The sequence below is a fragment of the Seriola aureovittata genome, chromosome 10, assembly GCF_021018895.1.
Source record: "Seriola aureovittata isolate HTS-2021-v1 ecotype China chromosome 10, ASM2101889v1, whole genome shotgun sequence".
Taxonomy (NCBI): Eukaryota; Metazoa; Chordata; class Actinopteri; order Carangiformes; family Carangidae; genus Seriola; species Seriola aureovittata.
This window is the reverse complement of record NC_079373.1, coordinates 5291863-5307873: the sequence shown is the minus strand read 5'-3', so window position 1 is coordinate 5307873 and position 16011 is coordinate 5291863. Positions and strand designations below refer to the sequence as shown.

General features: G+C 41.2%; 1 protein-coding gene across 1 annotated transcript in view; it reads left to right on the top strand.

Annotated features, from left to right (window-relative positions):
- Nucleotides 1-16011, top strand: part of LOC130176888 (unconventional myosin-IXAb-like) — a 171512-nt gene that overhangs the window by 118551 nt on the left and 36950 nt on the right. Inside the window, exons 12-15 of the mRNA XM_056388292.1 lie at nt 1214-1330; nt 3279-3413; nt 12869-12990; nt 15660-15801. Coding sequence (XP_056244267.1) covers nt 1214-1330; nt 3279-3413; nt 12869-12990; nt 15660-15801 — 516 coding nt within the window. The remainder of the gene's footprint in view (nt 1-1213; nt 1331-3278; nt 3414-12868; nt 12991-15659; nt 15802-16011) is intronic.

Here is a 16011-nt window from a genome sequence, read left to right as displayed (position 1 = left end):
CTAGAGCCAGCTGGCCATTAACTCAATTTAGCATTAAGGCTGGAAACAGGGGGAATGAGTAAGCCATCAATTTCTGTTTGTGTATGCAGTACACTAACAAGATATAATATTTTATTAAGTAAAATTTGATGTTATCAGTTTAAGGCGAGCTAACAAAAGCTAGCTGTCTCCACCTACTTCCAGTCTTTGTGCTAAGCGAGGCTACTCGTCCTCTCCTAGCTTTAGCTTGTTATTTGGCATACAGATATGAGAGTCTTCACATCTAATAAAAGCAAATAAGCTAATTCCCAAAATGTCTGAGTACAATTATTTAGATGAATTTCCCCAAGGGGATAAATAAAGTATCTATCTATCTATCTATCTATCTATCTATCTATCTATCTAGTCTTTAAAGATTTCACACGCACCAGTGTGAATCAAATTAGTCAATACAATATCGGAAAAAAAGAAGCATACAGGCTACCTCAGTTTCCCAGAGCATTCAAATGCTTGTTCTTTCTTACCAACAGTCCAAAACCCAAATATATTCAATTCACAATCATTTAAATCCTTATGGATCCAAATTATTGATCATCTCTCTGGTGATATTGAACATAGTTTACCACAACATTTCTCACCCATCCATCTCCACTTTTCCTCATGGTTTCTAGATCTTTCTCCTCCTCTCAGTCGGTCCCGACAGATGACTCAGCTCCTGCCTGTGTGTGCAGTAGTTCATTAGACCTCTCGTCTGCCCACTTCACACGTTTAATACGACACTGATCCAGTTCCAGAGAAGCAAGAGGGAACATTAATGTTGTGTTTGTCTTCTTGCCCTGGACTAATCTACTGCAGTTGGCAGGTGTTTGGATTTGATGTGGTGAAGTCGGCAGGTTTCTATCATATGCTACCTATAACTGTTATTAAAGTGGTAACCAGTAACAGTAGCCACAGTACAGGGTCACTTTGTGCTGCAGATGAAGAAGAGTAGTACTGAAATGTTTTATTGGTTGCATAAGTGTTCCCGCTTTCGCCTTTCAACACTTGTGGGTCGCCACTGAGAAATAAAAAATGGCTGAGCAGCAGACGGGAGTCACTTCATTGAGGCTATGAGTGATAAAACACATTCAGAGTAGATTTTAAACAATATTGGCTCCTGCTGCTGATTAAGAAATCCATATGTACATGATTATGAATAAAGTGACATCCTCTGTGTGTGTGTTCTTGTGTTTAGGCGGGCACGGTGAGGGACTCCATGGCCAAGTCCCTGTATAGCGCGCTGTTTGATTGGATTGTGTTCAGGACCAACCACGCCCTCCTAAACAACAAGGATCTGGAGGACAGTTCTAAGGTAGGAATGAAAACACACTTAAAGACAGAAACCCATCCACAGTACTGCTGTTCACCGGAGGTAACAGTTCAACTCAACATAAACACTGTACACAGACAACATAGAAACAAATACACACTTAAAAAGTATCTATGAAACAAAACAAAACGTGTATGTAAACAACATCATTGTTACTGTCATGGTAACATACAGTGTAATGTGCAATGCTCAACAGTAGTATAGTAAAGTATTGTTGTTTTGTTGTGTCATTTGCTGTGTTTTAATGAACAGATGAGCCATTGACAGTTTTCTACAATTAAATTCTATTCTATTCTATTTCTATTCTAGTTTAACGGCAGTTTTAACACTCATATATAAAGTGTTGAGGGGTTTCTATCTCATTAGTGAAACATTAAAACAATCAAAAAAGGTAACAACATACATGCTGTATATCCAAAATTAAACTAAAGTCATAAAAAAACAACACATATATACAACAAGGGTATGTTGAGGTCTAGTCAGGAAGTAAAACACAGTTTTTCTAAATATTCAGGCAACTACTCTATACTACAACTTTTTCCTGCACCTCACTACTTTCTTAAAATTACTTAACCCATTCAAAAACTGTGATTTCAATGATTTCCTCAAAAAATGCATTATATGCCTGGATATGGATATGATGAATTCTGAATTGAGAGCTGTAATTAATAATATTGACAAGGGCTGCAGACCATACAGCTTTACTAGCCCTGCCACTATGTAAGCAGACTGACTGATTACACTTCAGTGGCACAGAGACATCATTAGTGATGTTAGTAACACCTGTGCTTTTGCTATTATAACAACTCAAAATGTCTGCTGTGAAAAAAGGCCTGTTTTACTGAGAAATATTTATCTCCTAATTAAAATGCAGTCATTCTGCATTCATCCTGCCTTTGTCTTATTCATGCCTTTCCTTTGTTCTTTCTGTCTTTCCTCAATTTCATTTGTCTCAATCATGCTCCATCTGTCCGAGTGTCTGTCTGTCCGTCAGGAGTCAATTCGCTGTTTTCTGGCTTCTTTCACTCCAAAGGCAGGAAGTGGTGTGATATGAAATACCACTGTGTGTGTGTGTGCGTGTGTGTGTGTGTGTATTAATGTGTGTGTTTGTGTGTGTTGGAGTGGCAGCTGGCAAGTCATACCCAGTGGGGGCATCTAAAGGATTAGAAAACAGATCGTTTGTGTGTGTGTGTGTGTGTGTGTGTGTGTGTGTGTGTGTGTTGTGTGTGTGTGTGTGTGTGTGTGTGTGTGTTGTGTGTGTGTGTGTGTTTGTGTGTGTGTGTGTGTGTGTGTGTGTGTGTGTGTGTGTGTGTGGTGTGTGTGTGTGTGTGCCAGGAACATTTGGGCAGATGGCATCAAGTTCCCCTCAGCTCAGTTTACCCCCTGTGGTCCTCTCCTGTCCCAGTGCAGTGTGTTTGTGTGTGTGTGTGTGTTGGCACTGACGTCATCTGTGTGTGTTTGTCGGGGGGTCGATGAGGTTGCACTTTCTGTCAAGGTCATTGTTTTTATGTGCAGATAACAGCCTACACATGCACCGTGTGTTCATGTACTGTATGTTTTTATGCCACAATGAAAAATTACCCTTTAGAAAGAAATAAAACACTGGTGGAATAAATTTAAATTAAATTGGATCCAGATTTTACAGTCCATTTCATAATTAAAGGCCTTTTTTTTTTTTTGCCTCAGTCAGATGGTGCATATTAATGATATATGATGACATGAATCTTACTGACACCCAGAGGGCAACTGGGTCTCTGAAGCTGTAAAGGACGGGATATAAAAAGAAACACAATGAAAAATAAAGATGACGAAGAATCATAAATATTTACTGATGTATACAATGATGCATCTTTTTTTCTCCACGTTTTTCAGATCCAATAAATATTTAAAATATATATGAGAAAATGAGCTGTCTGTGTTTCTCCACCAGATCCTGTCCATAGGAGTCCTGGACATCTTTGGCTTTGAGGATTATGAGAACAACAGCTTTGAACAGTTCTGCATCAACTTCGCCAACGAACGACTCCAGCACTACTTCAACCAACACATCTTTAAATTAGAGCAGGTAGAGTGGTATTACTGTGCCTCCTTACCTCTCCTTTCCTCTTCTCTCCTTTCCTTTCCTTTCCTTTCCTTTTTCTTTCCGTTCATTTCAGACAATGATTATTGTGCTGCTGCTGCTGATAACACATCATTGCATTCTGTGTTTTACTTCCACTACGACGATGTTAACATTCATACGTGATCTGCTACGCTGTGTCTTGGTATGAGATGACATCAGTTTATACATTGGCGTCACGTTATTATGGCTGCTACACATTCCTCAAAAATGCCTTTATGTTGTTGACTGATGTAGCTGATGGAGTAAAGAATGGGTGCTCCTAACTTTCCTTTCAAACAGAGGACTTTTGTAGTTTTTCTTCATACGTCATACTGGTGAAAACGAATGACTTCCTCTTCAGTAGAAAGCTCTGAATGTAGTACAATAGGGTTTACCACTGTAAGAGAGGAGCTGCTTTCGTAATGCTGCCTGTTTTCCAAGTTGTTTTTCACACATCCTGGTTATTGTTATCGATGTGTGTTGTTGCTTCTATAAGCATTTTCTTGTCCTTGCTTTGCTCACTGAGCTTAACACATTTCTAATAAAGGCTAAAGACGTGGCCTTTAAAGTTTTGGAAATACAGTAAGAAGAAAACTAGATTCACTGCCAACTCAGCTAAAATTAGATTGAAACAGGTTATTCGAAGATTAAATATGCTCGTTGATATTTGTCTACACGTTACCTCATGTGCGCTGAAGTATCCAGGCTTCTTCCCTTCATCCCCTTCTGACGACCAGACATCATTTCATTCAAATGTTATTTCTGGAAATGTAGCCTCAAAAGGTTTTATATTACATTACTGTTGTACTTCCCAAGTACCTGAAGCACACTCTGATGTGGTATTTAAACAAACTGACTTGCTTGGCTTCTTAAAAACATTTCCTAGCCTTGGTGTGCTATCTGCAGAAAAGCTACCGAGTGCTTATGAGAATGAAGGCTGTCTTTTTGCTTTTACTGTCAAAGTACATTCGATATCTAGCCTCATATCCAACATCCTTATATTTCCTTCTGTCATATACAATCAGTCTACAATGTTCAGTGTATTGCAGGAATTATGTAGCTTAGTTATTAAGGGTTAAATATCAGCGCTTGGCTGTAAACTCCACACACCATGTAGAGGAAAAACACCTCACAACACACACAGCCTTTCTTCTTAAGCTCAGTAGCACCAAACTAACATTGTCAGACCTTTAGCGTCTGCAAGCAACCAGTCTTTGCAAGTTGAAAATTCCCTTGTCTAAGTGCTTTGTGCTGGATAGCCCCCCCCCCGACATTACAGTGCAAGCAGCTGTAATTATGGAGCTAGGTTACGTTAGCATGCACATCCATTAAAATAAAAGGTCAGGGGAAAGTGCTGAATGACCAGAACAAGCTGACAGGCTGGGTTAGAGTGCAGGAGTCAAACAGAGCTGGATGTTTTCTGACAGCTAAGTGCAACTAACAAGGGCAACACATTTAGTTTGGCAAAGAGCTTTCTTTAGGTTATTGTACATGTTTTTCTGAGCAGGCTTGGTTTGTTTATGTTTTGTCTTTTCTCTGGATGCCTCTTTTTTTTCATTTTATTTCATCATCATTCCTCAATCAGAGCTGTGCTGATCAGACGGACGTCAGCTCCAGCATCATAACCACCCTCCCTATCCCCTCTCTCTTCCACTCAGAAAGACCATTACTGAACCACTAACCCCTGACCAGCTACATTATGTATTCATTATGCTCATTTATTCAGATATCAACTGCCAAACCACTTAATATTCTGTCTGTGTGTGTTTTATTTTTTTCACATCATATCCATAGAACAAGCAAGGGAGCACAGAGAGGGAAAGAAAAGAGAGAGGGAGACATTTTGGGGGAGATAATGAGTCTCAATCAGTCGGACTGTGTCACAGTAGCTGTCGGTTCTCGTCTGCTCCTTACTGAACCGCGATAGGTCGTGGCAACTTAGCAGGCGGGCCCATCGCTGAAGGCTAAACAAGGAGAGGAACAGAGTGAGGAAAAAAAGAGCAGTGTTTCAGTAAACCAGTGCAATAGCTTCCCTTCACCCTCAATGGAGATCACAGACCAATCGGCCCGCGCTAATGGTTCTGTTATCTGTTTCTGACAGTTAACCCTCAGGCCCTACACACACACACACACACACACACACACACAGACACACACACACGCACACATACACAGCAGGATGTAACATGTGCCAGAAAACAGGTTGTGTTACTGTAAATGAAAAATTGACAGTTAAGCACTCTGGGGCTTTAAGTTTACATCTAGATTTTCCACTGCTGAAGCTGATGGTCATACCAGGACAAAGTTAAAATAAACTGCCATCAAACAGACAACGAAAAATACTTCAAATCAAAATATATACAGATCAACTAATGTAAGTTAGTATTCATACTGAAAATCAGTCCCAGAGACAGAAAATTATTTTTCCTATTTTTTCTTATTTTAACATGTCATTTAACATGCTTCCATCCTAATCAGCAAACATAGGAGGTAAATAGCCATAAAAAGCATATATTAAAACCAACATTAAACAACAGTATACTCCATAATACAATTTGTTAAAAAGTAGATGAGGGAGAAAAACAATTCAAGTATAAAACAGCATAAAAGCAGTTTTGGCTTGTCACGGACAGTGCTCACTGATCAACAGAAAGAAAGAGGAAGCAACTAACAATGGAAAAAGCATATAGAAAACTTGGGTTGAAGATGTTAGTCTTTATATACACACACATATATATATATATATATATATATTGTGCGGGAATCTCATCAAATATATTGCATGTATTACATATTATATGTTTATTTTGAAATAATCTCCTAAGACATTTCCTGGAAAGAACCATATGATTTGTTACTAGTTATTGGACAAATAGAGAGTGATCAGTTGATACACGTCCAGTTATTTCTAAATGCTAAATGCTTCTGAATGAGTACAGCAGCTGAGCTACACATGCAACATGTGAAATGTATCCATAAACAAACAATTCAGCATAAACGAGAAGTTTCCAGTAACAAATGAATGAGTAATAAGGGTTTAAATTGAAAGATAATAAACTTTTTTCAATGATATACATGTCATCTATATTGACTGACAGTGACTACACGTGAAACAGAGCTGACCTCTGTCTCAGTGTTTTCTGCTGTAATGTACTCTTAAGTTGATTTTGAAACAAAAACGGAGGAAAAAAAGGAAAAATAAAATAAAAGCTCTATTAAATCATCAAGTGTTTTGTCAACAGTTGCCTGCCGTTCTTTTCAAAGTATTATTAATAGTTTTATTTTAGTCGTCCTGTGACAGCAGGTGCTCCGTATCTCTGTTTTGATTGAACCTTCCACGTGAAGGTTTGTTCCTGTGTTATGTTCAACTAATAAGTGTCAAAGTGCTGCTGAGACGCTCGCCCTCACAGTACCGGCCCAGTATTGTTTCAGCAGAGTTCACGTTTATTATCCTTTAATCACGGGGGTCCTCCAAACCTTTGGCTCTCTGCCGTCCCTGAGTTTATTTGACAGGACAACAGTTGAGGTGGACCCGAGCTGCGGGGCCCCTCTGAGGCCGGCTGGTATAGCTTCCTAATCGAGGGTTGCCAAATCTCTACTGATTTGTGTTTGTTTGAATAAAGCTGTGCAGTTCACGCTGCAGGCCCCCTTCTGCCCTCACTTTGACGTCATTAGGAGAGAAAGCTCTCCACACCTTGACTGCTGTATTGTATTGAGTCTTTAACTGCTGACCTCAGATCAGCCAGCGTCCAGTTACCTGATAAAGATACAGAGACTTTCCCAGCTTGCATGAGATTACCAGATAATCATGACGCTGTAGGTTTTAGCTTATGGTTCATCCTTGACCTTGAAATTAGCAGTTTACAAAACTCGAGGTCAAGCTCTTGACCTTGTCGGCTTAGTGATGAGAAATCCTGCAGTGGAAAGCTGAGATATCTGAGACCACAGAAAGAAGTAATGCAATATTTTCTGTAGGAGACCCCCGAAACGTGTCATCAGTTCAATGAAGGTCTCCAGGACTCTGTAGCTGTAAAATGTTTAGTGGAAAAGGTGTGTACCACTGCTCTTCATTAGTCTGTCATCCTGACTTTGAAAGGTGATTTAGGCTTTCCATCAGGGGGGTTTTCCTCTTCCTCTTCTTCTTCTTCCTCCAGTCTTTAACAGTTGGTCTTATCAGCAGTGTGTGTTTACCTTCAGAGCAGCAGCCGAAGCTAAGTGAGAAAACACACGACAGCCACCGCCTTAGGCAAACACTGTATCACGTTTAACTCGTGAGATATCATACTGACTGAGTATAGAAATGAAAACATGTGGCCAGGTTTTCCTTCACCTGACAGAAGTGGACGACTACTGTTATTGAGTTTATTGTAAGAGTCCAGCAGAAAGGTACCAGGGTAATCCCTAAATCACGTTCCTCCTTCCTCAAGAGGAACTGCAGGACTTTAAATGGTCACACTAATAAAGCAGCAGTTAATTATTCATACATTGGAAAAGCAAAGTTGACATTTTGATACAGATTTTCCAGGTTCTCCGCCCTTATTCCAAATCATACAGGCCAGCTCACTCCTTGACGTCATGTTTGTGAGTCATGCTGGTCGATAGATTCCCAGTTTCACTCGACCACTAAAAGCAAAACCCACTGACAGAGCATGTTGAATGACAACACAGCGTGCATGTCATCTGTGTCTTCGTCAGTTTCTACATCTCCTTCTCTCTGCGCTTTTAAAACCACCAGAACTTGCTCCAGCTCCCATGGTTGCACCGCAGCTCCTCCCGTCTGCTCAATAAAAACACTCTTCTGTCATAACAAGAGAGACAAGCGCTCGGGGAGAGAGGAATAGAAAGAAAGAGAGAATACAGAGATAGGAGGAGAGATTGAGAATTACACACAAACGCACACAACCTCCCTCACCTCGACACCGGGGCGTCGTGCCAAACACAATTCAGGCCAGTCAAACGCTGCACTGCGTTACGCAGCAGAGAACAGACACAGATTTGACTAATGGACGGAGGGATGGCCACAAATCCTGACCGACCGCAACAGAACTCCTTGCTTTCCTCACAGCAGCAGGAAGTTTTAGGGCTTTTATTGCTCACAGATTGGTTTAAGTCTTGGCTTATTACATCTGTGTCTCTCCATCTGTCTTCTCAGTACACACTTTAAAGGGTCAATTCACCCAAATTACAAAATGATGTACGTACAGTAGCTCTCGGTGGAAACTAACGATGCAGATAGGTTTGGATTTATTTGCCAAAGCCGTAAGATTTTTGCCTAAACTCCAACTTTATAGTGACTATTTTTCTGAAAAGTGTGTGTTAAAGATCCCATATGGTATAAAGGTAGATGTCCATGTGTTGTTTGATTATAAAGCAGGTCTAGGTTCTATATTAATACGGTGAAAGTATCAAAGCCTCAGTCCACAGAGAAATGCACACAGCCTGTATTCAGAAACTGAGCCTTAAAACCAGCCGTCAGGACTTCTGGAACTTTGTGATGTCACAACAAAGCAGTCACCGCCCTCAGCCATAACCCGAGCTCCGCCCACCTGGACCCACCATCCAAATCTGCTATATTTTTATTAGATCACTTAGAAAAACAGTCAGCCAATCAGCAGAGAAGAGGCTCGGAGCCTCCCCTGTACAGTCAGAAAACGTTTATGTAAACCTTTTTTTTTTTTACTCAGTTTTCCAGTTTCTCAATTTAGCTTTGACTCTGTCTTCGTTTTTGTGGTCTTGGGTGACAGGAGTGACGCCAGGCCGCCGGATCTGCTGCTGCCGCTGCTATCGGCTGTTCCTTTTTACAGGCAACTCAGACTTTGAAATGCTCCGAGTTATACAAACTCTGCTGCTGTTGTCTTACTTGTCTTACTCAGTGAACGATATCTAATTGTTTCAGCTCTGGTTCAGATGGTTGCAGCTAGAAAGACAAAAAAAAAAAATCTCCTAAAGCAGCTGTTTCTTAGCTGCTGGACCCAGAATGTCTGACACTTAATGATGAAACTCAAAGTCTCTCAGCCGTTCTGCTGTTTCCTCAAACTGTAACTGAACCAGCATCTGTGCATGCTTCACATACTGAGTCACCGCTTTGTAGTCTGTTTGTAAATATGTGTATGCAATAAAATGGCTGATGAGTTTGCGCGCTTATCTCTTCATCTGTGTGTCTGCATCTAATTGTCTCTGTCTCTGAGTCAACACCCATGTTCACAACCTCTCGCACAGACACAACAAAGCCGGCCAGATGACCTGAGTCAGTCGTCGGTCAGCGCTCGGCTTGATGAGACTTAAACAAAAGCGGACACATGCAAACCTTTTTTTTTTTTTTTTTCAACGGCTCTGTTTTCGTTTTGCTTGATCCGGTTCAACCCCTGAATGAAACCAAACATGCCACATGTTCTGGATGCCTTGACAGTTATTCAGCAGCCTAAAAAAAGGAGGGGAGGGCAGACGTGCCGCATATGTTCGAGTATGCTCCAGCGCTGTTTTGAATACTTCACCGCTGTCTCATTGTAGTAATTGTGTAGCATGTGTTCCAACTGATTGTGAAAAAGTTTTGCATATTTTCCTTAATTACCATAATGCCAGTTCAAAAAACACATGCACACTCTCAAAGATACATGCAAAAGGAAACCAGCATGCAAATGTAGAGACGTAACATAAAAATAAAACTATTTCATGCACACATAAACAATACACTCACGTGCACACACACACACACACACACACACACACACACACACACAGAGTTGTATCTACTGCTGGGTTTATTTTAGAGTTGGTACACATCATTACAGTTGTTTTGTGACTGCCTGAATCCCGGGGTACACTTTCATTTGTAAGAAGTGTCATCTTGCTTTTCTCGCCTCTCCATACCTGGCCAACCTCTGCGTGGCAGGGGAGCTCTTGTCAGATTGTTTGTTTTGAAAAGCTGCAGAAATTGTCAGGTGGAGTTCCCACTGTTCTGATATGAGAAAGGTCTGGAGGGCAGACTCTGGCAATAGCAAGACAATGACAAGAAGTTTGTCTGAGGCGCACTGACATCTTGAAGGATGGCGATGTAATCGGCCACGAAGTTTCATGGTTCCCAGAGGATGATTCCTAGTGATTTGTTGACTCCTCCTGAGCTTTTGTGGTTTAGATGGAGATGATTATTCAAGCTTTTGATTCTTTTGTGTTTAGATTATCGTAAAACTCTTTTAACATGTCTGAATCAAACTTCTTTGAATCGTCTCCAAACTTTCCAAAATGCAGCTACACAGCTTCTAACCAGAGATAAGAGTTAGAAGTAAGAGATCTTCCCTCCACTGGCTCCCAATCAAATTCCATATCCATTTAAAATACTGGCACTCACTTTAAGAATCTTGCATGGTCAAGCACAACAATATATTGTTGACCGATTGAAAAATGACTGGCTGTCCTTCAAACCTGCCATACAATCCAATGTGGCCGCACTTTTCAAGCCGTGGCACCCAGACTATAGACCCCCCCCCCCCCCCAGTGATGTCTTCTTGAAGCAGATGAAACATTTTTATTCAGACAGGCTTTTGGTTGATCTGTCTGAATACTTCCTCCATTTTATTTTATTGCTTTTTATGAATTGTTTAGATTTTTATTATCCTATATTTTCATCTTGAATTTTTTTTTATACTGTAAAGCATTTTGTCACTTTTTTTTAATCTGTAAAAGGTGCTATGTAAATAAACTACTTACTTATTTTTCTTGAGTTTGGAGGAGCCCTCTACAAGGTTTTAGAGAAGCCAAAGTGCACATCCTTAAAAAGCTTAAAAAGCATTTCGAAACCCATTTGTTTTCTTTGTTTATACTTCATTTTCTCTTTCTCCTCTTCTCTGTCCGTCTCCTTTCTCCGACTTCTTTCCCCCTTGAAACTCTTTGTTACTTCTATTTAGCTTTTCTCTTGACTTGAACCAATATCAGTTCAACATTTACCTTCAGAGACAGTTTGGTCCATGATTTGTTATATTGGAAAAAATGAATTCTGGCTGGATATCCATGAAATCTTCTGCAGACAGCCGTGATCCCCGCAGGGTTAGTCTGATAGTTTTTTGTAACCTCTTTTTCCAGCGACCAACAGCACAAAATTCCCATTAGTATCGAAGACATATCTGCGTAAATGGCCATGAAAATTCACTGAGCACATTCATGTTCCTCAGAGGAGCATTTTGTCAGCGTTCCACATAAAAGGCAGATTGCCATAACATTTTCTCAGCATACTGAAGCTTCCAAGATGGATAAATCCATTTGTTTCCAATGACCCCAGTGCTTTTCATCTAACTACTGGCAAGGCTCTAAGAATAGCACAATTAGTAGTATCTTATTAGGGGATGTAAGGAACTTTGCAGCATCTAGGGATTGCCATAAACTCTTTAATCATTTTTGTTATTGATTTACCTGATACAAACCCCCTCCCACCTCCTTCTCTTATGTTTTTGTTCAGCCAGGTTCACTTAATTGCTGGCGCTGACCCTGAAGAAGCAGAGTTGTATTAATTCAGAGGAAGGTTTGCTGAGTGTGCGTGCTCTGTTGCAGCACTTACGACACACTGGGACCTGCAAAGCTACTGGAGCAGGAGCTGCCTGCATACCTTGCTCAAATGTGCCTCAACAGTAGCTTTCCAGTGAGAGAAGAACGCTCACCGTGTCCCACCCTTTCCACTTTTTCTTTTTTTTCTTTTTTTTTTTTACAAACTTTCCATCCCAGTTGGCAGGGGTATGGTAACTGGGGTTTCTAACTAGTTTCTCCCATAGGGGTATTTAAGAAGACATGGGTCATATATCTCATTGTCATCATTGGCCCCCGGGGGCATATAGACGTTACCAACTGACTCTGGTTTTACTAGCAACCAACAAACAGCCCGGTGTTTTCAGAGTAGGGATGCAGGTTTTTAGTTCTGGGAAAATGTTGCCTGGGCTTTTTGGTCTGATGCCTTGAAGAGAATTCACAATTATTCAAGTATTGTAAATGCAGGGCGACCTGATAGCCGAATGGTTAGGGCCCTGAATTTCCTTTCTGTCTCCTCTGGTCCTGTCAAATAAAGGCATTGAAATGGCCAAAAAATAATTTAAGAAAAAAATAAGTAGAATAAATTCTGTCCCTCTTAGTCATGTTGAGAGCAGGTTTCTCACTTTAAAGTTTTAGACTTGAATCTATCCGCTCTATCTGTATCTTTCCTTCCTCTTTAGCAAGGCACCGCACCCCCGCCCTGTTCCTGTGTCACCGCTCAGTGTCAAACAGTAGATGTGTATGCGCATGTGAAAAGCGTTGAGTCAGTCACATTCAGGTAAAGGTTGAAAATAGTCAATAGGGTCAACACAGTGGTTTCTCCTCTGTCACAGCTTTAGCCGGACATCTAATTCATTTGTGCTTCGTGTATTAACTCCTTCCTCTTGTGTTTCCCCCTGCAGGAGGAGTACAGGGCAGAGGGCATCACCTGGCACAACATCGACTACATCGACAACAGCGGCTGCATCAACCTCATCAGCAAGAAGCCCACAGCTCTGTTCCACCTGCTGGATGAGGAGTGCAAGTACGCCACCTGCTGAAATAACACTGATGCTTTAAGACGCAGCAGATACAGTAACTTAGAAAGAGAGTTGGGCATTTCTGGTTAAGATGATATAAACACACATGTGTGCGTTCATGGAAACAGCAGTGACCTGGTTAACTTTAAGATAGATTATATTTTGATATGGTGGCATACAGTTGCACTTAGGGATGTAGTAGAGGGTAAAACCATCTTAACACTTTGTTAATTACACTTAATTTACGTTTGTTAAACATTTTCCAGATATATTCAGAGATCAGTGTAAGTGGATATTGGAAAAATGACACCAGCGTTCTGCTTTGCCACAGCCACTGATGATAGGATTACAGATGGTCAATAGGAACTGTAAACTTGATTGCGCACCTGGTTGTGAATGACTAGGCTGTTTGTTCTCAACTGAAAACACAGGTTTGATTTGTGCCTGACATCAGACAGATCCTGATCTCTTTCTGTTATTAATATAGGCACCAGATGGCAGTTGAAACAGTCGTCTCACTCATCGAACACTTTGGCCTTTGCTGGGTGAATTAGCACCACTGCATGTTTCTCCTAAAACATAGTCCAACGTTTAGGTGCTCTGTGTTTCAGGCTTCACTATGACATGTTTCAGGAAGCCCTGACCAAGATACACGTGGCTATTTGTGCTTGTTTGTTCATATCAAATGCACCAATTTGATTTATTGGAGGTCTGAACTAATGGCTGGGTTAACATGAGATGTTTTTGGTGGCTTCCTGACATTTGCTTTAGCTCCACTATGAAACAAAATATCCACTATTTCAAATGATATCTAAACAAATAGCACCAAACGTGTGGAAATTGTGTTTTATTGGAAAAATCAAATCTGTACTTAAATATAATTGATTATTGGTGGTTGTTTCGTGCCAATTTGAAGAGCAGAGTATCGATTTGTAGGTGTAAGTGTGATGTCTTGAGTACGGTGGCCCTGCAACCTAAGAAAACACATGCAAATAGACAAAACACAAGCAGAAAATATTTCAGAAAACATCTTCATCTGTTTGACACACGTTCTGCAAATACTCACAACACAACAGTTGTGTTTCCTGCGGACGCAAAAAAGTTATAACTGAGCACGTACCATGGAGACGTAGTCCTAATCACAGTGGCCTGGATTCGAGTCCAACCCATGGCCCTTTGCTGTATTTCATCCCCCCTGACTTTCCTGTCGCTATCAGAATAATAATAATAATAACAAGTGCGTCCCAGCGAGGTTCATCACTTTTTAGTGTCTGCAGGAAACACCACCGTTGTGTTGTGAGTATTTGCAGCACATGTGTTGTCATATTGATGAGAATATTTTCTGAATTTGTGCTTGTGTCTATTTGCATGTGTTTTCTCAAGTTGCAGTGCGTTGAGCTCTCAGGGCCACCGTACTTGAGGGATAATGAAGTACAGTATATCTTCAAATCTGCTTCCTGTACACCTGCAGTCTGCAGTGTAGTCATGTTTTTTCCGCTGCTGTGGTCTGGACTTTTTTCCACTGCCTTTTTTCTGTCTTAATTTACATCCCAAGTTTGTCAGAATGTTGTGGAAAACAAAACATACTTCATCGCTTTGTTGAAATGACCTTTCGATCACCTTGCACAAGCATGTTTTGCACCCAACTGGTGAATGGAAAAGAAACTGCTCCTTTTGTTCATTAGCGTGATTGATACCAATGCTAGGACTTCTAGCAGGACTGACACATAGAAAGATGCTGATTCCTCTGCCAGCATCTCTGGATCACATCTAGGTTTTTCTCTCCCGTCTCCATTGTGAAACGCTGGGCTCCTGCAGGTCAGCACGCTGCCTCTGCATCTTTGTCCTCCATAAATCAAATCCAGCGCTCTCCGACCCCCCCCCCCCCCCCCCCCCCCCCCCCCCCCCCTGCATAAAAACACATCAGGCGGTGCACACATAGTCATATTTATCTATGTTAGCTGTCATCTTACTTGCCACTTAGTGTAGCTGGTTCATCTGGATTTAATAACGCCTGGAATGGACCAAATGGTGTGTAGATGTTTGGATACATGTGTGTGTATGTGGAGAAGGAGAACCACTTTTGGAGAATTAGGGTCAAAGGGGGATCTCTAAAGAAAAAATGAGGGGGGACAGGACCTCTCGCGGGGTTTATGCTCCCACAGGAAGGAGCTTCATGCTAAATGATTGCACAGAAAAAAGAAAGACGCTTAGAGATCTCATCATTCACAGTTAGTGGAGCTTGCGGAGCTTCAGGGCCTCTGGAGAAGTGGATTAGGTGACTGCAGGATAAGGGGCGAGTGTGAGGGTTCATTTCTACAGTAACAGCATGAAGCTTTGAGACCCCTGCGGATATACTTCAGCCAGAAGTGTGTTTCAGAGATGTAGGGAGGAGAGGTTTAGATGATATGAAACATCCCTTTAGGAATGTTAATCCAGCCAAGCTGAGGTCAGTGGCTGATGGGTAAAATATCCATGAAGCAAAGGTGAAAACACAAAAGACGAATGTGCAAGTAGAGGCGCTGTACCTCAGCTTAAATCGGAGCGGGAACACTGAATGAAATCCCTGAGTGGACTATGACATTCTGAATGCCTTCCATAAATTCAATTAATTTCTGATGTCCCTGCATTTTGTGTTTTGAACCTGAGCCTGATAAAGTCACTGTTTCTCTAGTTTCCCCCAGGCCTCCAATCAGACCTTGCTGGACAAGTTCAAGCGTCAGCATGAAGGAAACAGCTACATCGAGTTCCCTGCTGTCATGGAGCCCGCCTTCATCATCAGACACTACGCTGGGAAAGTCAAGTACGGGGTCAAGGTGAGACACATCCTCTGCTGACAAACACAAAATGTTGAATGTCTTTGCACATTCAATAACTGATACTGTAAACAGCCATTCGGTCACTTGTAAGAATCCTATAATATAATGAGACATTTCTTAATGTTTGTTAACATAACTGAAACCATGACTCTTTGGTTTATGGTTGGTGTGGTGATACAAAAGTTCACACCAAGCAGGTTTGTGTGG